The 27,385-nt window shown below is 36.8% G+C and overlaps 1 protein-coding gene across 1 annotated transcript in view; it reads left to right on the top strand.

Moving 5' to 3' along the window:
* The first annotated feature begins 7,451 nt into the window (after nucleotides 1–7,451).
* Nucleotides 7,452–27,385, top strand: part of LOC145771225 (receptor-type tyrosine-protein phosphatase epsilon-like) — a 33,745-nt gene continuing 13,811 nt past the window's right edge. The window contains exons 1-11 of the mRNA XM_082582959.1: nucleotides 7,452–7,734; nucleotides 10,132–10,238; nucleotides 17,490–17,582; nucleotides 17,920–18,066; nucleotides 19,081–19,259; nucleotides 19,657–19,721; nucleotides 20,301–20,423; nucleotides 21,420–21,523; nucleotides 24,316–24,412; nucleotides 25,160–25,218; nucleotides 25,625–25,759. Coding sequence (XP_082439085.1) covers nucleotides 7,452–7,734; nucleotides 10,132–10,238; nucleotides 17,490–17,582; nucleotides 17,920–18,066; nucleotides 19,081–19,259; nucleotides 19,657–19,721; nucleotides 20,301–20,423; nucleotides 21,420–21,523; nucleotides 24,316–24,412; nucleotides 25,160–25,218; nucleotides 25,625–25,759 — 1,392 coding nt within the window. The remainder of the gene's footprint in view (nucleotides 7,735–10,131; nucleotides 10,239–17,489; nucleotides 17,583–17,919; nucleotides 18,067–19,080; nucleotides 19,260–19,656; nucleotides 19,722–20,300; nucleotides 20,424–21,419; nucleotides 21,524–24,315; nucleotides 24,413–25,159; nucleotides 25,219–25,624; nucleotides 25,760–27,385) is intronic.

The following is a 27,385-nucleotide window of genomic DNA, read 5'->3' as shown; positions in this document are numbered from 1 at the left end:
ATGATCCAGCAAAGGCCGTGCATATTTGGGCCTATATGTTTTTGTTTTTTTTATATAGAAGCTACAAAATAACAAAAATACAGTTCGTTTATTTATTCATGATTTGTCATAGATTGGATTGCAAATTGCATATCACAGTTTCATTTTTTTTTTGTAAAAACACCGCAAAATCATAACTTTGTGAATGTTATTTCGAAAGTACCTTCGCTGTTAGGTATTAACGACAATAGGTGTATGACGGTGAAATTGATTTGCATTTTGATGCATTTTGTAGCATTTACTAATAGTGGTAGGACTTAAATCTTGGTATACAGCAAAGCACAAAAGAAAGTTTTTGTTTGCAAGGAGCATCATTCTCGTTTTTTGAAAACATGTGTCGTCTGCAGTCAAGTTATATACAATACCATAAAAGTATCTTACACTTGTTCATGGAAGTTACATTTTCTTAAGTAGCATCTGAATGCAACAATGCTTCCCTAACTTTTCAAAACTTTGTTATCTACATTACATAACCGAGTGAGTTCTTTGCCTCTTGACATGTCGGCTGCACTGTTTTTTGTCATACATCCCTATCTTGTGCTTTCCTCTACACTTCACCATAACTGTTGCAGTTCATGATAACACCAAACAATTTCACTGTTTGCTTTCTCCTTTGCCTTTTGCCTTCGACAAAACCTTTGATGACATATTTTTATCAACTCCATCATTTAATTTACTCCATGACAAAGATTATGTTCGTTTCAATTCCAGTGTGTGTTAATTTGAATTAGACGAGTTGCTTTGAAGACGAGTTAAGTCCAAGTTCAGTTCAGTTTATTTGTTTTGGTGGCGAAAAGGCAAAAGCAAAACACAACAAACCTCAATAATTTGAACAGGGTTGGCAGTGAAAGTCACTAAAACCATCTGCAACCTAAAGTTTAAACAAACAACACCAAAAATTAGGTACAATAGATAAATATCTGAGACAAAAAAACTTCAAAAAAGAAAAACAAAAAAGTGTTCAAAATTCAAAAATTGCTCAATTGTATTTATCAGCTATTTACTTTCAAAATTAGAAACTCGATGACAAACAAATTAGTGATTCTGGGCAACGTGGAGCAACTGAAGGATATAACCAAAACTCATTCTGTAGATCCATGGCATAATAGAAGACCTTGCTGCAACAAGTGATATGTCAATATTTTTCAAATTTTCCAACTATTTTTGGTATAGAATTTCTACGTCAAAATACTGCACCGCCACCTATGGCAGTACAAGCAGGTTGAAGCAGCCAATAAAGAGTATACCACAAAATATTCATGCTATTGAAAGTTTTTTGTAAAAACACTTTTTTATGATATTAAATTCTTAGAATATGAGTGCTAATTGTAGACGGCACCATGGTCCACTGGTTAATACACAATGTTCTAACAAGCTGAGATTACGTGACGTTTTAAATATTTAGTAGATGTCACAGAAAATCAAAACTTTGCATAGTAATCATCCTATAAGCTGTTTTCTAAAACTAAACTTTAATAACACAGTTTTACAGTGCTGAATTTTTATGATTTATTTAGAATGCCTCGACAGTTTTCAAGGAGCTCAAACCGGCACTTTCTATGTCTGGTCGGACAACAGAACGGATGCAAAAACTGCAGGAAAAACGTGCTCTTCCATGGGAGGAAGACTTGCTCAGATTGGAAACAATTTTCAAAAAAGCCTCATTAGAAGCGTAATGCAGCAAAAGTACAATCAAGGTATAGAAGATTCATTTTTTTCTCTAATACGATTTTAATTGACGAGTCCCTATTCGGTTAATTAATGGTTTATTTTTAAAGCGAGGATTTGACTCATAATCACCGTTAGCGTTTATTGCACAGACTATCATCCTCGAAGACGAAGGATAGTCATCATCAAACAAGTGTAGAATATTTACCAAAGTCATTGAAAGCTGTGAATTAGATATACTGTAAGCCTATACATTACTGCCAATCAAAAAAGAGTTTTATGAAGCATCATTTCTTAGTTACTTAATTACAATAGAAATTTAAAGCATACGAGGATGCAATTTTCACACGACGATCGGCTTTTGTTCAAAGTTACATAAATAAACAAAATATTAACCCTATTCGGACTAAGCTATTTTTGTGAGGTAATGGCCTGACGTGTGGACTTATTCCATCCACACTTTCATTTTCTAATAACTTTTGATATAAAAACGTTACGAGGTTGCTTTTTTCGCAAAGTTAAAGCAAAATTATTGACAAGTTAAAATTTTAAGTGGACACGCATACTCTACCAGTTTTTTGCTATTGCTTTTTTGCTAAAAGTAGTCATTTTTTTTCATTTTTCTGATGTCTCCGTCATAATCTCCTGAAATCGTTAATATTTTCGTTAAAGGCACACGGTCCAGTCATGCATGCAATCCGAAATGGTCAGTAGTCATGTAGGTCACGCAGTAAATCTTGGAAGGCACAAAACAATACAGATGTTTGCTAACTTGCTTGTACAAGATGATAAAGTTTTTCAGATGACCTGGCAATTTTAGGAGTAGGGTGTCAAAAACTGCTGATAACTAGGGCCATTTAAAGTCATTAAAGTCATATTTTTTTCTATGCATCAGTAAGTCGTGAAATCAATTTTAACGCAAAAACCGCATCCCTACGAGGTATAATAAGAAAGTTATGAAGTCATATAAAGTCATATTTTCCTGGTTAGGTCATAAATCAGCTTTTTAAGTTATATAGTCATATTTTTGAGTTATAAAGTCATACCGTTGTATACTTTAAATAAAAAGTACCAATTTAAGCGGTGAAGCAATTAAGCACTAAGAAAGTAAGAGTCACTGTAAAGAGCGTCAAAAATTCAGTCAACGATCCAAAGTTGACTAGTCAGTTAACAGAAATATGCCTCCACTACAACAATATTTCAAACTTAATACTCAAAATGTAAAGTTGTACGTAGGCTACACCATCAAAGAGGCCCCATGCTGATCTAAATGCCCTTGATTTCGGAAAAGATCCGCTTGAGCTCAAAAATTACATTAAGAAGCAATTGGACAAAAACGATGTGAAACAAATTATGGAGCTACAAAGACAAGACATTTCACCAGCGCTTTATGCAAAACTGCAGAAGTGTCAACCCACGTCAGCGTCTGTGGAGAGCTCATTTTCCTTACTAAAGTCATTTTTACGTCCAAATCGTAACTTCAAAGACTCTAACATTCCACACTACATGAAACTGTACTACAACAGTGGTTTAAAATAAAAATGGATGTGTATTACTGTTATGTTGCGCTTTAGTTCGGTGAGTGACGTTGTTCGTATGTAAAAATAAACGATTTTCACATAAAGTCATATTTTTCAAAAAATAAAGTCATATTATTGATTTTTTAAGGTCATATAAAAATGGCCCTACTGATAACTAAAAAACTATACCACATAAAAATGTCATTTCATTACTAAACCAAAGATGAATAATTTTTAGGAAAATTCATAAAACTTCAGCTAATTTGAGCCAGTAACTTTTATGTAATCGACGAAAGTTTTAGGTATAGACGGAACCCGTCCACCCGTTAGTCCGAATAGGGTTAATAAAATATAATTTATATAAATAAACATACGGTGTTTCCATTATTAAATGTATTTTTGTTTTACATTGTAATTTTAGAATTACACAAAATAGTTGAATCTAATTAATACTTTTAGTTTAATAGTAATGATATGCAATATTGCAGAACTGTTGAGGACCGTTAAAGTTTACGTGAGACCATCCAATTCTCGAGCATACAAATATAGAGCACCACAGTTACGAGACCAAGTGAACATTGAAAGTTTCTGGAATCGTCCATCGCGGGGGGATGTTAGAAGTTTTAAATTGTTCCAGAGGTGGGGAAATAAATCTATACAACAACGTTGGGATTCAATTATTTGTATTTTCATCAGACTAAAGATGATCTATATTGCAATCACTCATAAAACGTTAACACTTTGCTCCTCAAAGGGAGGCCAGATTTGGCCCCCCCCCCTCCTATTTCCGTTGATTACTTGAAGCACAATAACGCCATGCACTTGGTTTTTCTTGACTTTTCCTAAAATTTTTAGGCGGATCTGATGATACTAAATTTGATGCTAAAAGTTGTGTAGTTTTCTTGTAAATTCAAAATTTTGGTGAATTTTTGGTATTTCTGGCTAACTTCCAGCAAAGCGTGAAATGGATTACATTGCGATAACAAGCCATAAGCTCATAATTGCTTCGTGCATCGATATGCGCGAGCAGAGAGAAACATCCTCTTGTTTTCCTTTGTTTGGTTTGACCTCAATAATACAAAGCGCGTTATTTCTTATGCTACAAAAGAAAATCCAGTGGTCACAAAGTTGTTAATTAGAAACAATAATAGCTAACGTTTTTTGCGTTATCAGCTTTACGAAGAATAGCAATCTACGATCAATGTAGGCCATAAACTATTCAAAACAGTTGTTTCAACTAGCAAATATCCATTGACGAATAAAAAGCGTTACAATAAGAAATCTTCCCTTAGGTAGTGAGTAGTGACATGAAAAACCTGGTTTCGAAATAAAGGATCTATGGAAATTCTCTCATTGACAAAACTTGCAGTTGAGGAAATGTATCACTGCAAACGCTTTTGGAAGAAGCTGAAGAAATGGCGTTTTTGCAAACAGTAATTTTGAGATATGCTCAAAATTATGAGATCACGTAGCAGCTTACTCGATGACTACATGTCCCTTCGCTGCTTCATGTCGCCTAGGCCTACTTGTTATGTGTTGCATTTTTGTTTCACAGTGCACTGTGTGTTGTTCCAAAGAGCTCAAAATAAAGATGATAATGCCTCGTCTTCACTACAAAATATTTTGTATTGTAGACTAGGCATAATGCTCGGCGTCACATAAAACAAACAACAAATCAGCTTTCTTGATCATTGATTCAACATCTGAATACGTTGCGCCAATGTATAAGAGACCGGCTATTGTGAACACCCGCCATTTATAAACGATCCGATTATTCCAAAAGTGGGATAAACTAATGGATCAAAGAATGAATAAACAATGCTGAGAAAACTAAATCTAAGTGACGAACAATACCGATGTCTTCATTTATTTTGGAAAAATGCTGCCTAAACTTATCAACAAAAAAAACGTAAATAACGGCAGGAATCCCGAAAGCAGAACTTGCTCGACTTTAGCATGAATTTAGTCAGACAGCTAATAAATCCACACATACAATAACGGCCACTCAACGGCTATAATATTCATAATCACTCTGGTTCTGGGCGGTTTGTGTAACAGTTCAGGGGAAGACACTACTTGAAATGATGCACCGCACAAATGATTTTCAATGAAGACTGAGTCTAAAAACCGGTGTGGATTGTGCTGCACAGTGACTTCAAGTTTAGGACAGAAAAGGCACAAAATATCAAGATAAAAACAAAGACCTTGCGGAAAATTTGCGGGAATCATAACACGATGCAAATACCATAAACGCGTAGTTTGCATGCTGCTCTAAGCTGGCCGGCAACCACAAAGGTAGACACCAAAGGCAGTTTATAACTCGATAACAGCGTGATAAACATTATAAATACGTAACCCGACAGTTTTCTTTTACAAACGTTTTACGTCTAACAGTAAAGTCTCCGCGACAGTTTTTGTGAAGCGTTTACAAACCATGGTTATGTAAAATTATTCATCATTATTATTTTTACTTTTCGGATGTTGTAAAACCTCATCAGAAAAAATCCGAAAAAAACATTTCATTGCTTCAATGTAGTAGGCCTAAGAATTTTTTATAGAACTGTAGACACGTTATATCAACCAAGAAGCCATTTTTTGGCAATATAAAGTTATACAAAATAATTTGCAATTCTGCAAATGTTTGAAAAGAATCTAGGAAGTCTTCTCACAGTCTAGCACAAAATGATGATGTTTATTTTATCTCTGCAATATTTTTTACGACAAATTTTGAAGCTTCGTTATAATCATTTTTATCTTTCAAGTCATAAGTTAATTTTTTTTGGCCAGAAACATAATCGCTGCCTTGCTTTTGTATCGCTTTGTCGCGTTTACGCGTATTTTTTGTTTTCCAAACAATAACGACCCAGTCAGCAATTCAGTCTTTTTACATTGATTCAACATTTGTAAACGTAAAATTAATGTAGATCTGCTGACTGTGGCTTTATTTCACATTTCCTTTGTTTACCCATGTTCCTCACTTCGCTGTTACATTGTTTCGACGCTGGCGGACTGTAAATGCATTTTCAAATTGATTGACACAATCTTCAATAAAAAGTGAACTTCGAACTTAGCTTTGTTGATGTAAATGCTGTATTTTTAGTGGATATAATTCATGAGTCATGTTTATAAACACCCGTAAGCCAAATGACTTATGATGAAGCCTGCATGATATTTGTGATGCGACTTGACACAAATCCACAATTCCAAAAGCGCCTAATTTGAAGTTAGAAATTTCAGATAATTTCAACAACTTGTTCAATTGTCTTCTCTCTACTAAAAATATTCATACTACAAACTCAATATTGTAGACCTAAAATGCACAAACGAACAGGTAAACAGCTATTCAAGTAGGCCAAGGTGTTACTCATGAGAAGTTTGGTTCCATAAAACAAGAAGCTGGCCATGGGTTTCGCAAAGCATTAGTTTAGGACAAAAATATAAAACAACGCAGTTTTGTTTTCTTTAAATTTATGTAACAATCATACTCTGTAACTATTTTATAATTAATGAGTAGCCTACAATAAGATTTGCTCGTAACTCGTAAATCTTTATCAATGCAATGAGTCGGCACACCGCACACACACTTCGTGCGGCTGATCGCGCTCTTTATCCTTGAGAACTTTGCATGAAATCGAATTAGCACGGTAATTAAAGGCGGCAAGTTAAATCAAATTGTCGTTTTTGGGTACCCTTGCAAAAGTTGAAATATCAAGTTTAACATATAAAATTTTAGAATAATGACTTTTCAAACTTATAGACAAATGATTTGTTTTCACACCAGTGCAACTTCTGTTGAAATAGCACCAGCGGATCACACGTAACAGCTGATTGAATTCGATCCAAAAACGGCCCCCCCTTGAGCAGTTAACTTCCAAAAAAACGTTGAAAAGCAAAGGGTTAAACTAAAGCCTGGGTTAATATCTATCAAACGAAATTGTTTGACAACGAGTGATAATGTTTTTACTCTATTATTTCAGTTTTATCTCATTCGTTAAATTGTCTCTTTTTGTAATTTTAATTTATTTCTTTTTGTACAATTTTTTGTCTGTATAGAGTGTTTCCACAGTCTCAAAATAAACATTGCGACCATAAAGCGGGAATTTATTGTACACATATTGTGATATCAGTTAAATAGACTAACTACCTAACTAACTCCATCACCTAACTTCATTTCTAAAATCAATGTCATGCAACATCGGAGTTTGTTCAACAAAACGTGCAAAAATGATAATTTGTTTTTGCAGTGCAACTGGAGATTTCAGCACCAGAGCAACCTTCTGTTTTGTCCATGCACGAGATGCTTACCGTGGAGTGTGCGACCAAGGATGGGGACTCAACTTTAATCTCTTCGGTGGCACACCTCAAACTGAAGATGCAATCACACTACGTCATGTGTTTGCTAATACCCCTGGAAGTAGCAGATTTCTGCTGCCTGGACAACCAATCCCTAATGGTTTCACGGTACTGACACCTAGTGAAAGAAATTATATCACTTTGACTATTCCAGGTAAGTCACTGTGATCAGAAATTGTTTAACTACATATTTGCACAAAGAAAAGACTAGAAGCGTAAAACTAGAACCATTGTTCATACAGCACCAGAAAGGTCTCTCAAAAGTCATATACAGTACAGGAAGTCAACCATAAATTGTATTATAAAAGCATAATACATTAATGCATTACACAGGCCAACAAAAAAATTTTGGCACAAAAGGTGAGAGTCATTTTGGAGTATTTTAGGGCCCCTGATTCTGAAAATGCACTTAGTTTTTTCGAATTGGCTCTAGTTTTCGAGATATTCGACAATGAATATATTTTTGAAATCGTTACTCAAAAGCTTTCAATTGCCACATTACTTATTTTCAGCCCTGATTTCTATTGTGATGTCATAATTGCACTTGTTTAGTTCAATTGGTTGATATTTTACGCAACTTCAAAACGCAAGGAAGGGTCGAAATGAACTTTGATTATGTAAGGGAAACTTGAATATTCAATGAAAACAGTTGTGAATCAGTACCTCACAACAAAAGTAGCCCGAAAGTCATGTATTTATGAATGCAGCTTTATATTGAAAAGGTAGGCCTACTGAAATGGATACTTGTACAAATGAAATTTCATTCTAAACCTGTGCTAAGGCCAAGTCTTTGCTGCAAGAAGTTTATTTTTTATCTATAGGCTAATAAATGGCATAGGCTAATAAAATATGCCTTTGACGAGAAGGATGCTGTCCTCTATACGGCTACATTGACACTGACTGCTTTGTGATGCGCTGAGGAGCAAGCATTCTGCGATGGATTAAAACAGCGCTATATAAAAACAAGCATTATTATTATTACTTTGACTTGAAACTGGTTGATCAAGATAGGTCCTAGATTCCTCCTAAAGTATGCAAACATTGCACTCAAACCCGTTTCTGGGCTCAAGGCAAAGAAAAAGTTCAGAGTGCCATGGCGTAAAGAGAGCCGTGGAATCACCTTATTGATAGGCTACTTATGTGCGGTGAACATGTTCGAATGAAGTCGTCACAAAGGAAGTAGGAACATCATGTTTACATGGAGTGTGCAAGACGGCCATTGCATGGACGTTGCCATTGATGGTTTTTCTTTGTCCTCTCTTGTTTCAAGTGGGGATTTGCTTGAAACAATAGTAAAACGGGAATAACCCAGAGAAACTTCAATACCTTTAGCAATGTTTTGGAGCAAGGTCAAGCTTTTTTCTCAAAACCATTTCTATCACATATTGTAGTTAGAGGTTTAGTTATCAAAAGTGGCAGCTGGAATCTTGGCTCCTCATCACGATCAACGTGGCATTCTGAATCCGAGGCCAAGACTACGTTCTTCCGTAACAAGGATAAAATTCCAAGCAGCTACTTTTCTGAAAGACATAACTTTGTATTCTGTAATTACATAAATGGCCTTCATGCCTTGATGGGGTGTTGCTCAGTATACTTACAACAATAACGAGTTGCGTTTGTTCATCGATAGCTTTGTTTTGCTTATTTGTCTAGTTTGTTAAAGCAAAACAATGTATGCATTTTGTTTGTACTTAGTAGCTTAGTTAGTAAATCTGATACTGTTGAAGTCAACAAATATATTAACGCAAAACACAAGCTATATATGCTACATCTTGTACCCTCAGGCTTGCTTCACGTCGTATTTTGATTGTTACTGGAACAGTTAACGTTAAATAGCTGTTTGTTTGGGTAGTAATCAACGTGATTGGTTCCAAATAGCCTTTGTACAATTCAGAAATGTGCCTGGGATTACTTTCAGTTTTGTCTATGTAATAAACGACACGACGTTAAATCTATAGGGGCTCAAAATTGCGAAAAAAATGTTTTTGCTGTATCACAAAAACTAGAGCCAATTCAAAAAAACAAGTGCTTTTTCGGAATCAGAGGCCTCGAAATACCTTAAGATTACTCTAACATGTCGTACCTTTTAAGAAAAAAAATTTTTTTTTGGCCAGTGTTATTTAACACTTTGTTAATCTATAATTTTTCAACTGAAATGCACTTAGAAAGTGACATATTTGTTTAATATTCTTGCGCTTGCCACTAAAGATGTTTTACGTGTTTGGCAACAACCATTAGTACCCCATCAAGCATCTGCGCAAGTCTACCATCACTTACTAAAGAACTGTATTTAAACAGGAAATATCCTGAAACAGCATATTTTATACAAGCTAATACGACAATCACAGAACATAAGAAATTATTACAATTTAAATGCATCATTTTGATTAATTAATTATTAAACAAAATTTTGTTTTACATTTTATAATTAATTAAACATTTAATAATTAGAGATTTATGATTTTTTTTATGTAGGCTATTATTGTGATAAGATGGTGTCCAAATCAAAACTGGACATCTTTCAAGCGTTACAATCATTATACAATTTCAGACAACAGTGTATTCATTGGAGCGCGATCAGATGTTGGGGAAACTAGTTGGTTTTGGAGTGATAGAACAATGGTAACTGATTCAGACTATCCAACATCCGATGCAAGCGTTTGTCAACAAATGTCATGGCCTTTGACATATAACAGCATTATTAACTTACTACCCAAACAATGTCAAGAGCGAGCGTATTTTGCTTGTGAATTCAATTGTAAGTGCTGTTTCAGCTGTTTCAAATTTGCACAAGTTTCAGCATATGTGCTGGCCTTACAATTTTAAAAATAATTGGTTTAAACACTTAGTATGCTCTTGTTAGTCGTTGTAGCTGCAGCAAAGACTGCATTCTTCTTTGTCTCTTGCTAGTATTTATGTCAAATATTTCATACACTGAGCATTTCAAGCATTATACTGTACATTTGTATGATAATCAGATTTTCAAGACTATTAATCTACAAACTCATTGTTTAAAATATTTTACTGTTATGAAACGCCTTTCTTGCAAATAAAAAAACAAAAATGAGGCAATGGACTTTGGATGAAAAAGCTTACAAAAAATTGACACTGTATTTTTTTTCGTAGATCACAAGCAAACTTTAGAATAATAATTAAATAATTTAATTTAAGTTCACTAGACTCTGTTTTTTGTATTAATGATATACAAATAATAAAAAATGTAACCTTCAGTTATTGCTTCCATCGCACCAGCACAATGCAATGGTTCGATTCTTCAATTGTCTTGGAATCAAATCAGCTTTTCTGGGTTGCTCGAAGACGAACCAGATTTCAATGTGGAGGTTAGTGCTTGGACATGATCAAAATCAACATGGATTTTTAGTTATTGGATATGTCAAACATCACGTCAAACTATTCTATAAATGAAGCGTTTAGAACGAAAAGCGACTAAGTCACAAAATACTACTAAGGAGATATTGACATGTACAGTTTTTAATTGCATTGTAAAATCAAGATTTAAAAGATTTTTTGTTTTTACCATATGTCAGTGTCTACAACCCCAACCTAGTTCTGATTGCACTATTAATTGATTTTTTAGTTGAACTTGTCAAAAAATATTGATAATATTCTTTTTTGGACTTATGCACTTTTCTTTAAAATTGCTGGACTTAAGCACTTTTAGACACAAATGATGGACTTAAGCATTTTGGTGTAGAACTTGAAGCTGAATTTGAAGTAGGTCTGTGACTGGGTCCAGCTAATTCATCCGTGGGTAGGCCTAGTTGTTCTATAGGCCTAACAGAATTTGCCATCTCTTACTCCAGATACTACTGTAAAGCAAGCTATTTAAATATATTTCTTCAAACCTCGTACTAATATGACATTGGAATAATCTGCAAAGAATTATTTTGGGTTAGAAGTATCTTGAAAAAATTAGGCTGGTAGCACATAATAACTGTTACTGGTAATTAATGGGGTAAAAAACGGGTAAATTACAGAGACTTCCCCACCTTTATTGGCAATGTACAGTAGAATAACAATTGGGTTAGGCCTACTAGACTACATAATAATAATTGGGTATACTCTCAAAACCTTCTTCCCTTCATTAGTAGTGTAGTATAAAAGTAAAGAAGACTAGTAGATAGGCTAGAACCTTTACAGAATAAGTTATAAAAAATAAAAAATAATAGTCCAATCTAATAGGCTACTTAATCTTAGGTTAAGTGTACTTCATTTCGTTATTGCTCCTGCTGGTAAGCAACTCAAAGCATCAGCGTTTTGATGATCCTTTGTCTTCCTGTACTCAATAGTGTATGTAAATTGCGACAAAAAGAGTGCCCAACGAGCCAAACGATTTGCTGCCAAAGAAGGTGTCGATTTGGCCGGGCCAAAAAAACTAAGCAATGGTTTATGATCTGTGACCAAAATGAATGATCTACCAAAAAGATATTGATAGAATTTCTTTAGCGCAAAAATTATCGACAAAGCCTCTTTCTGAATTTGACTATAGTTCCTCTGAGAGGCTGTTAATACTTTTGAAACGTTTGCTATAGGCCGTTCTGTGCCATCTGGGTAACGGTGAAACAAAGTAGCACCGATGCCCACACTAGAAGCATCACATGCGATACCTACCGGAAGTGACGCATTGAAATGTGTAAGAACCTCATCAGTAGAAAGATAATGCTTCAGCTGAACAAAAGAGTTTTCCTCTTGTTTTCCCCATCTCCAAGGAATGTCCTTTTTCGTGAGATGGTATAGTGGTTCTGCTACAGTGGAAGTGTTCAACGGTAGAAACTTCGAATAAAATTGTAAGGAACCTAAAAATGAACGAAGAGAAGATACGTCAGTGGGGGCAGACATCTCCAGTACGGCGTTTACCTTGGGACCTTTGGAGATGCCTTGCCTGGACAAAATGTGTCCGAGATACTCTACCTGAGGTTGTGCAAACTTACACTTGTCTTTCCTACACCTCAGGCCTTTTGAGTGAAGTCGATCGAGGAGCCGTCTAAGATTCTGGAGATGCTCCTCAGCAGTAGTGCCACTGACAAGAATGTCGTCTAGGTAGACTGCAACCCCTGGAAGGTCGGCTGTAAGGTCATCCATGATCTTCTGAAAATAACCTGGAGCAGAAGATATGCCAAAAGGTAAAACATTTTGTAAAAGTACGCCACGGTGAGTGCTTAATGCGAGTCGTTTTCGACTGTCAGGACCAAGTCGAATCTGATTGTAGGCATCAGCCAAGTCTATCTTGCTGAAACCGTACCCACCACCCAACTTTTGCATTAAGTCTTCTGGTAAGGGTAACGGGTGACGATGGGTCTCCAGGGAAGGGTTCACCGTGACTGAATAATCGCCACATATGCGTAACTTGGCCTTCGCTTCTGAAGAGTTTGAAGGCTTACGGACTGGAACAACCGGTGTACCCCAATCGCAAAACTGAACTGGTGTCCATACACCACGTGCAATGCCCGAATCATAGGCTTGTGCTAAGTCCTCCTTTAGCGCGAAAGGTACAGGCCTAGGTTTGAGAAAAACAGGTTTAGCATCAGACTTAAAATCTATGTCTAGTTCATAATCTCGTAGGCACCCGAGTTCAGGCTTAAAAACATCTTTGAACTCGTCACATAAGAGGGAGCATGCTTTCTCCAGACTCTTATCAGGCTTGTCGCTTGACTGGATACTCTGTAAAGTAGAATAGTTAGACAGAAGGAATTTATCGATAGAAATTCCTAATGACGAGATTGCATCACGACCTAGCAAGTTTAGTCCTTTGACTGTCGTGACTACGAAAGGAATACTATCTGACCTTCCCGTGGAAGGACAAGTTACCTGGGCAGTGAAAGAACCCGTGATTGGTACTAGATGCTTGGTAGCAGATTGGAACTGCGACACCGGTGCTTGCAATTGAGGTGCGCCTACCCGAGTCCAGACGTCGTTGGAAAGGAAATTTCCATTTGTAGCAGTGTCCAGTTCTAAGTGTGTGGTTACCGAATTAATGGAGATCGGTACTTCCAACTTTGAATTTCGAGGTTTTCTGCAAGAACTAAAAAGCATGTTAATTTCCTCGATACAATTTACCTTACAAGGTTTGAACTGTCTAGCTTTCTTTCGACAAACACTCTGTAAGTGTCCCGTAATATTGCAGAAATTGCAAGTGGCTTTCTTAAACCTACAGTCATTGGCGTTGTGGTTGGAATTACCACAGCGATAGCATTCTTTATTTTTAAAAGAAAAGAAAGTACCTGTAAGTTGCCTAGTTTTTGGAGGTTTGCTGATGGTCCTTACTTTCGCAACTGGTACTGGTGGAGTGCCGTAAACAGTTTCTTTGGCCACCTTGGCTGCCTCTTCGGTTTCTGATGCAACCTCCACCGCACGTTTGAAAGTAAGTTCATCAGCTCTGATTTTGAATAACGCCTTAAGCACCGCCTCGTTACCTATTGAATAAATAAAACGAGTACGTAAAGCTTCGTTCAATGGATTTGAAATGGACGAGAAGTCACAGGTGGCAGCTGCCTGGCGTATGCGGATGGCTAGTTCTTGAGCTGTTTCACCGGGCTTGCGCTTCATTTCGCTCCAGAAACGGAATCGCTCCCTCACGATGAAGCGTTTTGGGTCGAATTGTTGAGCCCTGTAATTTGTAATTTCCGTCATGGTGAGATCGTTGACTTCTTTTGGGTTTGTTTCCTGCGCAGCCAAATTTGTTAACATTTTGTAGATTGTAGGTGATTGATTGGTGAGAAAAACCTGTGGCATTTTGTCTTGTGCGACTGAATGTGCTGCTACAAAGGTGTTAAACCTCTTCCAATAGTCTGCCCACAGTTCAGTGGTGGCATCGAACGTTACGAACTTAGGTAAAGATACCTGTTGTTGTATTGTTGTTGGTTGTGGTCTTGAAGTTTGGGCTCGTATTTCTCGTAGTTGTTCAAGGTGGCGCTTTTCTTGGTTGGCAATTTGATCTTGATGACGTTGTTCTTGTTCTTGGTGACGTTGTACTTGTTCTTGGTGACGTTCTTCATGTCTGGCAATTTGCTCCTTCGTCTGGCGTTCTTGGTTGGCAATTTGTTGTTGCAGGACTTCGATCAGTTTCTCCATGTTTCTAAAATCCTGTAGAAATTCTGTAAAGATCCTGCCGACGACGCCAGTTAAATGTCTGTTGTATTTCCAGACGTTTAATATAAAATAAACAATAATAATTGTAGCGATAGCCAACCAAGTGAGAAAACCATTTACCTCTTGTACTTACTGATTCAGTGTATAAAAGCAACGCAATATATAGTAAGAAAGAAACGCAAAACAATCAACTGAGGAACGTGGTACAGAACGCTCAATTGATTACACGCGCAGTGCGGTGGTAATCAATTCCAACGTCTGTACCAGAAAACGCTGAACTGTGATTATGTAGTGACGCTGGTCACGAGTTACATATATTCAACGTAAATAAAATGACGACTATAACAATATATTTATTGTACTACACACAGTACATAATAAAATAAAATGATCTTCCAAATTAAAAAAATATTCTAGATCGCATTTTACTTTGAATGACATGTCATAGATTATAGTAGTTATTTGTATATAACCAATTGGTTACAATCCAATTGTATAATATGGTAAAACTTTCTAACTTGGTTGATTCCAAAATTAAAGCTTTTGAAGGTGGTCACTGGTCAGCAATATTCACCATCGTTCATTAAGCATTCGTTCGATCATAGACTAATGTATAGATTAATAATATTAAAAATCACAGGCATGTATTGTAGGACACAGCTCTAAAAAACTTCACTTTTTTGTCAAACCAGGTGACTGTGCAAAATACCAACATAAATAAGACCTTCCCTTACAATATCGCTGAGGCCACTATCAATGGATTAGCTCAGAGAACCCGCTACTCCGTAGACGTATGCATTATCACTTAGTTAATGCTATCTTTATTTAATATAAAACAAGCATCAATTAGATTTGTATTATAAGCATTATTGTATATAGTGTACTTTCATTGTAAAGTTATTTGTTGCATGTGCGTGTGTGTAGCTTTAAACCACTAGCATAATCAAAAATCTTCTACAGTAAAACATTAAATACTTATCCCTGTTGCTTGTTGTGTTACTTGTATTTCTTTTAAAATTTATTTAATGAAGAATAGATTGTTTCAAATTATAAGAGGGAAAGCATTCAAGTAGTTACAATGATAAAAACTAATGAAACGGCCGTAACTCTCAACTAATTAACTGGTAACAAATAACAACATGGCAATATATGTAGGTACGCCTTTTTCTGCGCAATTGTCAAATTCGACTGAATGTGCAAACAACCGTATCCTCTCAAACATCGTACGGATTGCCAGATCCTGTCACTTCAGCCACAGCACAAAATACACCAAAAGAAACAAGCATCTGCATCGTTACTTGGAAATATGATCCTCGGGATTTAAATATTACATCATATAAGGTTAATTATTGTTATGGCAAACCCTTATCAGCCTTCTGAATCACATTGGTGTGGCGGTTATAGGCAAATTTTTCGTAAACAGTTGCTCGCAAAACAATTGTTGGTAAACTGTTGTTGGTGAAATAAAATCCGTAAAGCAATTCTTCTTAAAGCATGTCTTCGTATACATCAAATCTCAATTGCATGCACGAAGAAATGCTTTGGGAAGAATTGTTTACAAAGAATTGTTTACGAAGAATTGTTTTACGAAGAACTGTTTACGAAGAAAACGTCGGACACCTGTGTGGCAATGTCTGTAGGCAAACGTAAACCTAAGATACTGTAAATTACTCTAAGAATGGGGGCAGATATTTTTCTCCTTATTCACTTGATATCAGTATAATCAATTCATCAGCAAAACAATCATCATCATCATGATCATGTGCCGTCTCCGAACGAAAGTTTGGCTGTCAATTACTTCCACACGTCACGTGCATCCGCTACTATTTTTGCTTCTCCGATGCTTCGCAAGTCAGCCCACTGTTTTACCACATTTCCCCAAGTTCGTCTCCTTTTTCCCCTGCACCTCTTTCCTTCCACAATAGGAAAAGGTGTGGCAAGCAGGGACAAAAATATTTAAATAGCCATATTTTAGGTAATTCTCAATGGATCCCGATTGTTTTTTATACACAGGCGTGCAACAACTCATAGATGTTCCAAATCAAACTTTATCAAAAAATTCTGAGCAATGGCTGAGTTATAGCAATTTTTTATTTTTTGAAAATTGTCCCTCTTTGCCCCCCATCCGGGGCAAAGAGTGACAGTTTCTTTTTTTTTCCCTGAGGTTTAAATTTTTGAATATTGAGGGCTCAAAACCAAGAAATTTGTTAGAATAGATCAAAATCAAATCCTACAAATATAAGTTGTTTAATGATTATAATAAGCTAAACCCATGGTCTAGGCTTAGGCTACAAGCATTGGAATCACCATCCAACAGCAACCAAGCCATTAAATAACCACTTCACTGCTTCAGTACATTTATTTATTCACAGGCCTAAGTATTGTCACAGGCAAGATTGACTTTGGGTCTATATTAAAACATTAATGAAAATATGCATACACCTCCACTGTCCCTGCTTGCCCCATTCTGCATGTCCTTCTTTGCCCCAAGCTAGTCCATTAAGAAAAATTAACTTAGCTTGCTTTGTCTCAAACCCATGACCTAACAAAACATATCATCACAAACTTCAAATATTACAGTAATAACTGGTCATTGTCATTTGAAACATTTTGCCCCGTAACACTTCATAAAACTCAAAAAGTTTTGTTTCAACTTTTTAAAATTTAGGTGCAAAACCTACTATCAACAACCGCTGTCACCTCACATCATTTTTTGCAAATCAAATTACATCTGGTGCCAGTCATTCAAACAAAGTTTCCGATGAAAACTTGTTATTTTAATTTTATTTTGTATTTTAGGAGAAATTTGAATGTCCCTCTTTGCCCCGCGTCCCTCTTTGCCCCGCGTCCCTCTTTGCCCCACCTTCCCATACCTTTGATAACCAATTTGATGTACTGTAGTTGTCCTGTCGATCCTTTCAAATACATCCGCGAATTTCATTTTTTGTTTTGCAAACAAAAGCTAACAACAAACAAAAACAGTACCGATATAAAAAAAATTAATAATAACAATTACACTTGATTAAATTTTAATAATAACAATGTAATAATTAGCATAATAATTTATAACTATTCCACGTTTAATATATGGTTATAATGCGGCATTGACATGGCACTGGCGTGATACGGTATGTTTTGTAAAGCGTTGAGAACAATCCTATTGGTAATGATTATAATGCTATATACAAATAGACTTCATTATTATCATATTATTGCTTTTTTCATCCAGATACTCACAAGCAGCACAAATTACTCATCGACAATAGTTGTTGACCTCCAAGACACCACAGATACTGCTGCGTTCTCTACAGATGGACAATTAAACAACACTGTTGATTTGTCGCAACATGGATACAATAACACAGTCATGTTTCAGGTGATCTAACTACAGTACTTTGAAAGGTTTTAATATACAGTTGTCAGCTGTACTGATGAGTACTAATCATATTGCTGATAGCCAAGAATAACCTTCTTTGTATTTGCGCTTTTGGTTGCAATTAGTTGATTAATTATTTTCGTTACATTTTGATAAGAATTCTAGAGCTTCTGCAGGAAATTTGTCTTGTTGTACCATAAACACAGAAAACGGAGAAACCCACCAAAATTTAACAAATTTAAGTCGTTTTTTTAATAAAACTATCTATGTTAAGTCTGGTTCAGTTACTTGGCTTTGTGTGCTTGTGATAAGAATTTGACTGACATATGCGGTGGTTGAAAATGTTGTAATAAAATCAGAGCGATAGTGAAAAAGTCATCTAAATTATCGGACCGTGCTGTCTACCAAAATATATTTTAAACTTTCCAATGCTGAGCAGTTGTCAAACATCGTTGACTTGTTTAGATCAAAGGTAGATGTGCAACTGATGACATTTTTATTTTGTGTTCATTGTGACAACATATGGCATATACACTATGAATCACAAATGTACAAAAACAAGTCAATTAAAGAAGCAAGGCAAGATGCAGTCACGCGTCAGCTACTCACAATATTTTTGAATTGTCATTAACTGTCTTGATTACTGAAATCTTGGATGTTCATCAGGACAACTATCGCTTCTACCACTAGTTGCAACGTTCATCTGATGAAAGTGAAAGTACTTTCATTTAGATGAATCAGATGAACAGTTGCAACTAGTTCTAGAAACATTAACTGTCTTGCCAAGACGCAGCGACGTGGTGTGGAACGGTGACGAACAGACGTCCTTTCAATCTGAGAACAGACGCTTTCACCACTCGGTTAAGAAACAGACAAAATAATGAAAATTCGAAGTTTTGTTATAAGCTAAATAACTTTATACAAGAGTGAATGTGACGATTTGAAACAAGTTTCAAGCCTGAGGTGTGACTTTATAACCTTTGTCACCAACTTGTTGTATTTTTATTGCCACAGATTCAAGCGGTATCCTGTCAAGGAAGTAGTCGGAAAAGAAATGTTCAAGGGTTCTGTACTTCCCCTCCACAACCCCCATCCAACCTAACATCAACGAGTGCAGGAGTGTACGCAGGGATAGCAGTGGCAATTGTGCTCTTGATTTTGTTAATCATAATTGCTGTCTTACTATATAAAAGGTATAAAATATCAACCTGTTATAACCTTTCTCTTATTTAGTTATCAATAGTTACTTAGTTTCACTTGTAATAGTAAAATAGTTAATTTTGTTGGTTGGTTGATTGGTTTTTTAGTTGGTAATTAGTTGGTTTTGAGATAATAGTAATAATTTATGTATAGTTGTTTATGGTTATAGTTACTTGTTATAAAGTGGGTAAAATAATTAATTTCATGAGTTATTGTCATCTTTATTTCCGATTGTTATAGAAATAACAAAATTATAATTTTTTACATTAAATTTAACTAAACAAAACTAACATGCTGTTACAATCACCATAATTTTTTGCTACATTACTACTTTAAAAGTAAATTTATAATTTAATTTATTACTGAGCAATTGATGAACACTTTCTTTAGATTGAAAAAATCAAGAAAACCTCCCCAGGACTCTGTATCTAACGATTACTCCCAATCGATGGAAGGTTCGTAAGATTCAAAACAATATCTACAATGAAAGTTCTATAAGTCTGACGTTGGCATTTGCGAAGTTTTTACTATGTTTTGGTGGTGATGTTAATATTTCAAAGATGTAATGAATGTGGCAGTGGTCTGTTATCAAGAGAAACAGCTAACCCAACAATAGCCTACTTTGTAATAATTTGGCAAGTGTTTTTGTAAGTAAGATTCTTCTCTACTGCAGTGTCAAAAGCACCCTTGCAAATTAAGTGTCAAAAGCATATTTCTATATTTTTTGCTGCTCATTTCAGTACAACTAACTTGCTTCAGAACATCTTCTTATTTTTGTATTTCGTTACTTAGTTGATTGGTAATCTTGATTTTTGGCTGTTCTTCCAACTTGTGAGAACCCGACACGTCGGTAGAACGAGTGTTGAAATCGCGAAGATACGATTGTGCTGTCTGGTGAGACACTTGGCCTTCATGCTTGTAAGTATACATAAAGATTGGATTTCTTGCGTCCCGTCCACATGATGTAAGTCTTTAATCACCGGGCATTAGCCGCAACACAACAAAATTTGATTAGTTGATTGGTTGTGTTTCAGATCCTGGACCAGAATTACACGACAGCACTTTAAACATCCCTCTTGGCTTAAAACCAAAAGTAGGTTTTCCACAAGTTTCTTATCAACTTAAAGGAACAACATTACATTTAATAAAGAATATCAGTAATTTACTTCACAAATGATGACTTTGCTTACTTCATTTGCCAAGTAAAGATTGTGCTAAAAGCCAAAATCAATGTATTGTAGAAGTAATCTGTTCTGCAAGAGCAACCCATGTAACTTATTACTGTATTGTTTAGGAGGCTAACAGAACGTATGGGGGTTTAGTAAATCAATAATCTAGCCGACTTGGTTGCTTGCTGTTTATTGCGTGTATTTTAAAAACAATAGTAAATTTACTGATATTGCAGTATATTTGAGGGTAAAAATTATTATCCAATTACTATTGTTTATTTATTATTAAGTTATTATTATGAAATGTCATGCATACTTGTGATACGTAATGTACACTATATACTTGTTTTTCTTGACATGAAAACGTTTGTTTTGAATCTAGAAAGACAAAGCAGCGTCAGTGCAGAACGGAACTGACCCTTCAAGTGCTATTTACGGTGTGTTTCCATTTTTGAAATTTAATGCCTTAAAATGTTGGATATTCTTATCTGATACTTTTTGTATTGATTGTGAAAAAAAATATTATCTTTGCTTACACATATTGTTTATTTCATTTCCACATTTTACAAAAAAATAAACATCACATAAATTGATTTTCATCATCGATAAGGTATATGCACTATTAAATTGGTTTTACGCTTACATCCGCTTAAGCAACTCACATAATAACTACATAGACCTACATATATTATAATTGAATAATCTATTTTCACACAGTTATATTCTCTAATTTTGGCAAATAGGTACCTTGCCAAAACAGTCGTGTATTAGCAAAGGGATAGTTTAACATAGTGCTACTTAATCTGTACGTCGATCAAAATTTCTAAGGACGTCGTGCAAATATTATATCAGACTTTTTACTTTAATTACAATTGACAGGAATGCAGGTTGCTACTATCTGCAATTGATAACTACATTGATTAAACGTCTGCAAACGCTGATTCAGTGTAAAAACGATTGATTTGTTATCTGTGTTCTTGTTAGAAAATTTCCAAGCGCCAAGCAACTTGGTCTGGATAAAGGATTTTGAGCACAATTATTTCTCGGATAAAGAAGATGGATTTAAAAAATTAAAAACAGAATTCAAGGTTAGCAAATAAACAAATGTTTGATTATTTACTAAAATTTCCAATTATAATTATCAAATGAGTTTGTGTGAAGAAAGGCGTTCTTCCCGGCTATCAGCACAAGGCTGATTACTCACTAGCACAGCGAGCTGCAGTGACGCTTCGCTAACCAGAACGGTGTAGCTTCCACGCCAGCCATTGAGACCTCCAATTAAACGTTTAAGTTATTTTGGCAGCCGATTGTAGCATCGAATAGACAGCGATAGACACGTGTTTCGCCCATGAGGCTGGGCTCATCAGTATCGCACCGTATTCTTGCCACTTGAGTAATCGACCGCCGCTTTACCAGTCAGTTTAACTCTTATCTTTGTGGAAAGAAAGAGCCAACAAAACCAGCAGGTGCCAGGGGTAGGTCAATGTGAAGAAAGGCGTTCTTCCCGGCTATCAGCACAAGGCTGATTACTCACTAGCACAGCGAGCTGCAGTGACGCTTCGCTAACCAGAACGGTGTAGCTTCCACGCCAGCCATTGAGACCTCCAATTAAACGTTTAAGTTATTTTGGCAGCCGATTGTAGCATCGAATAGACAGCGATAGACACGTGTTTCGCCCATGAGGCTGGGCTCATCAGTATCGCACCGTATTCTTGCCACTTGAGTAATCGACCGCCGCTTTACCAGTCAGTTTAACTCTTATCTTTGTGGAAAGAAAGAGCCAACAAAACCAGCAGGTGCCAGGGGTAGGTCAATGTGAAGAAAGGCGTTCTTCCCGGCTATCAGCACAAGGCTGATTACTCACTAGCACAGCGAGCTGCAGTGACGCTTCGCTAACCAGAACGGTGTAGCTTCCACGCCAGCCATTGAGACCTCCAATTAAACGTTTAAGTTATTTTGGCAGCCGATTGTAGCATCGAATAGACAGCGATAGACACGTGTTTCGCCCATGAGGCTGGGCTCATCAGTATCGCACCGTATTCTTGCCACTTGAGTAATCGACCGCCGCTTTACCAGTCAGTTTAACTCTTATCTTTGTGGAAAGAAAGAGCCAACTCGCTGTGCTAGTGAGTAATCAGCCTTGTGCTGATAGCCGGGAAGAACGCCTTTCTTCACATTGACCTACCCCTGGCACCTGCTGGTTTTGTTGGCTCTTTCTTTCCACAAAGATAAGAGTTAAACTGACTGGTAAAGCGGCGGTCGATTACTCAAGTGGCAAGAATACGGTGCGATACTGATGAGCCCAGCCTCATGGGCGAAACACGTGTCTATCGCTGTCTATTCGATGCTACAATCGGCTGCCAAAATAACTTAAACGTTTAATTGGAGGTCTCAATGGCTGGCGTGGAAGCTACACCGTTCTGGTTAGCGAAGCGTCACTGCAGCTCGCTGTGCTAGTGAGTAATCAGCCTTGTGCTGATAGCCGGGAAGAACGCCTTTCTTCACATTGACCTACCCCTGGCACCTGCTGGTTTTGTTGGCTCTTTCTTTCCACAAAGATAAGAGTTAAACTGACTGGTAAAGCGGCGGTCGATTACTCAAGTGGCAAGAATACGGTGCGATACTGATGAGCCCAGCCTCATGGGCGAAACACGTGTCTATCGCTGTCTATTCGATGCTACAATCGGCTGCCAAAATAACTTAAACGTTTAATTGGAGGTCTCAATGGCTGGCGTGGAAGCTACACCGTTCTGGTTAGCGAAGCGTCACTGCAGCTCGCTGTGCTAGTGAGTAATCAGCCTTGTGCTGATAGCCGGGAAGAACGCCTTTCTTCACATTGACCTACCCATGGCACCTGCTGGTTTTGTTGGCTCTTCTTTCCACAAAGATAAGAGTTAAACTGACTGGTAAAGCGGCGGTCGATTACTCAAGTGGCAAGAATACGGTGCGATACTGATGAGCCCAGCCTCATGGGCGAAACACGTGTCTATCGCTGTCTATTCGATGCTACAATCGGCTGCCAAAATAACTTAAACGTTTAATTGGAGGTCTCAATGGCTGGCGTGGAAGCTACACCGTTCTGGTTAGCGAAGCGTCACTGCAGCTCGCTGTGCTAGTGAGTAATCAGCCTTGTGCTGATAGCCAGGAAGAACGCCTTTCTTCACATTGACCTACCCCTGGCACCTGCTGGTTTTGTTGGCTCTTTCTTTCCACAAAGATAAGAGTTAAACTGACTGGTAAAGCGGCGGTCGATTACTCAAGTGGCAAGAATACGGTGCGATACTGATGAGCCCAGCCTCATGGGCGAAACACGTGTCTATCGCTGTCTATTCGATGCTACAATCGGCTGCCAAAATAACTTAAATCAAATGAGTTTGTTAAAAAGTAAACACACAAAAACCTAATACAAGAAAATTATTCCTATTTCCAATAATGTCTTGGAAATCGTGGCAGAAAACCAGTTTAAGATTTAGGCTTGCAGCTTTTGATTTTAATTTTATGTAACCATCTATTTAAAGTAGAATTTTTATGCGTATTGATGATATCGGAGTTTGATTTATTTGTTCGATTTATGTATTTTTTAAATTTTCTTTTTTACATGTGCTAGCTGAAGATGCTATTACTATAGCGAAATTGATTCTTAATAAATTACACTAAGAGGTTAGATTGTTGTGCAAATGCCAGCATTTGACGAATTCAAAATATCAGTATCAACTACTGTACGATAAGATCTGCATGAACCATCAATTAAGTGATGATTTACGTGATTCTAAATAAAAATTGCTTGTATTACCTAGTATTACCGAACACAGTTTTTGCAGATTCTAATAAAGTGAGATGTCTGCCAATATTATACCATAACGAAAACATTATTTTAAAGGAAATTCAGACTTTTGCATCAGCAAATGAACCTCCGTTTGGGATATCAAAGCAATCGCAAAATACAAAGAAAAATAGATACAAGAATATTTATCCGTGTAAGATTCATAAAGTTACTATAAGCACTAACCCACATTTTATTATGTTAAAAGTGAAGTGACACCAGTTTTAAATAATGTTGTTATAGTGTAGTTTGATATAATATGGATATGATGATGATCCCAAACAAGGGTAAAAATCGTGTATGACGTCTTTTATTTTCATTCGATCGGGACCTAAATGACTTTAAAATCCCCACATTCCCTTGATTCAAATATTGTTTCTCGGCAGTAAAGCGAAGCAAGAATTGACAGGTATAGTCAGGTAGTGCTGACGTCAGGAAGATCGCTTCTTCTTAACAGTGCATATCCTTGGTGACAGTTAGCTTAGTTGTTTTCTTTCTACAAAGGTAAGGATTCAATTGACTGACAGAAAAAGCAGTCGAGAATTATGTGGCATGGATTAGTGGTGCGATACTGATGAGTCCAGCCTCATGGGCGAAGCACGTGTCTATCGCTGTCAATTCTTGCTACATTCCACTGCCGAGAAATACATGTTTTTGTAAAAATGATGGCTAGTGTGGACTGAGGAGGCTACACTGGTATGATTATCGAAACATAATGCTCGCTGTTCTATAGTGAGTAGTCAGGTAGTGCTGACGCCAGGAAAATCGCTCCTTCTCAACAGTCAAATAATATTGTTGCTGGCAGTAAATAGTTTATCTTAGTTGAAAAATACAAGTAAACTTCACTTATGCCCATTTTATCATAGATGATTTAGTATGTAACAGTTTGTTCCGTTTTTAGACGACCATTCTTGCATTAAGCTGTACAATGGAAGATACATTAACGCTTCAGCAATACAGGTAATTCATACTTAAAATTAAAACTTGTTTGTAACCGCCACCACTTCTTTTATTGTCGCATTTGATTCCAAGCACTGACTGCCTTTTCCATAAATAGTTTCCAAGAACCGCCACCACTGAGGTATAAAGTACTGAAGCACATAGTTTTATTTAACTAAAGTTTGTTTCCATTTCATTTTTGATAAAGTCTTTTTGATATAGCCTACCCTATAATTTTTAAATCGAAATACTTAGTCAAACATTTTGTCACTTGGTAAGTTGCGCTGACAATTGCACTTCAAACACGTGCAAAGAATCTAAAGCGGGTGAAAATGTTTTGAAACGTTATACATGCATCATGCAACCTGTTTGAAACATCCAAATGTAACAATTGGTCTTCCATTAATCATGTCTGCACTTTGTTTAGGATTTTAATGGCTCAAAAAGTTTTATAGCCACACAAGGCCCAAAACCAAATACTGTGAATGACTTTTGGGAGATGATTTGGATGCAAAACTCACGTATCATTGTAATGCTTTGCAACTGCGTTGAAAAAAATAAGGTAAAAGAACCTGCATGATTCGAGGCTGCCCTGTTAAAAATCTTTACTTTATTGATGATAATTGTTGATGAGGAAGATGATTATGGGGATGCACTCTATCCGGCTGCGCTGATACTGTCTGCATTCTAAAGCGCTGAGGGTGATGATTGCTTGCCTGTAGTTCACCTTGTTTACTCGCTTACGTAATCTTGTGTGCCCTAGGTAATTGTACGCTTTTCTAGTTCTGTACTCTAGCCTTGCCATTGTTTCATCTTGTAGTTGTACTGGCAGAACCAGGAGAATAGAATTTTGCAGAACTATGTCTACCGTAGATATATTTAGTTAACCTTATATTTGTTTTGTTTGTTTAGCACGAATTTAAGTTGATTAAAGCCAAGTTATGTTTCTAGTTTGGTTTATTTCGTAACAATTTAATCAACTTATTTATCTGGTGATGGAACGTTTGTTTAAACCGAAAGTGCTAGACCTTGACCCGAGTGACGCACTTGCTGCTAAGCACTACAGACATTGGCTGAAAACGTTTAACGCCTTTCTTGAAGCAGTTCAGCGTTCTGTGCCAAGCCGTGAACCCTCTGAAGGCAACCATAGCTCTCAGAATTTCTCAGCAGTAGATAAACTAGCATTACTGCACTGCTATTTGTCACCTGAAGTGTACGACCTTGTTGAGGACTGTTCTATCTTCGACGCAGCAAAGGAAGTACTCGATAGAGCCTACTTAATTAAAGGAGAAAAACGAAACTTTTGCCCGTCACCTTTTACTCACCAGGGAACAGAAGCATGATGAAACCATCACATCGTACTCAAGAGCACTCAAGGCACTTGCCCGAGATTTCCAGTGGCGAGCTGTCAGCGCGGAAGATTTCAAAAGGGAATTAACTCGAGATGCATTTATTACTGGAATCTCTTCTTCATCTATCAAGCAGAAACTACTACAAGAAAAATCACTCACTCTTGAGGATGCTATAGCTAAGGCTGAATTACTCGAACAAGCGCACAATTAATCCGGATGTCTTTCAACTACTCTTCAATCTTCCGTCGCTGCATCGTCAAGAAATGCCAATATCCCCGTAAGGAAATGCTACTTTTGCTCCGGAAAACTGCACCCGGGCGGAAGGATGGAATGTCCTGCTCGGGACGCTTCTTGCCGAGCATGTGGAAAAAAAGGTCATTTCGAAAGAGCCTGTTTAAAATCACAAAAAAGACAAAACAATCGTATCAAAGCACAATCTACATCTGCTTCAATACTGGGAGATCAGCACTTATCGTCTGGATCTGAAGATGGCATTGTCGCTTCAACAGTTTCTTCTTATTTATCGTCGGTTTTAGCCGGTGTGCCATCCTGTTTGTCGTCTTCTTCAGTTTCGGTGGAAATAGCCGGGAAACACATCACTGCTCTTCTAGACTCCGGGGCATCTCATAGCCATATTGACTGGAAGGTTGCGAAATGGCTTGGGCTGGATCCTCCATCAGGACCCACTTCTTCAGTTTCACTAGCTCGCGTAACTCAAAATTTTGAGTGTCTAGGAAAGACTGCTGCTAAAATGACTTTATTTAATCGCGAATATGATTTACAACTGGGAGTTGTACGCGAACTTTGTGCAGACATCATCCTCGGACAAGACTTCA

The sequence above is a fragment of the Aplidium turbinatum genome, chromosome 5, assembly GCF_918807975.1.
Source record: "Aplidium turbinatum chromosome 5, kaAplTurb1.1, whole genome shotgun sequence".
Taxonomy (NCBI): Eukaryota; Metazoa; Chordata; class Ascidiacea; order Aplousobranchia; family Polyclinidae; genus Aplidium; species Aplidium turbinatum.
This window is presented reverse-complemented; position numbering and strand designations above follow the sequence as displayed.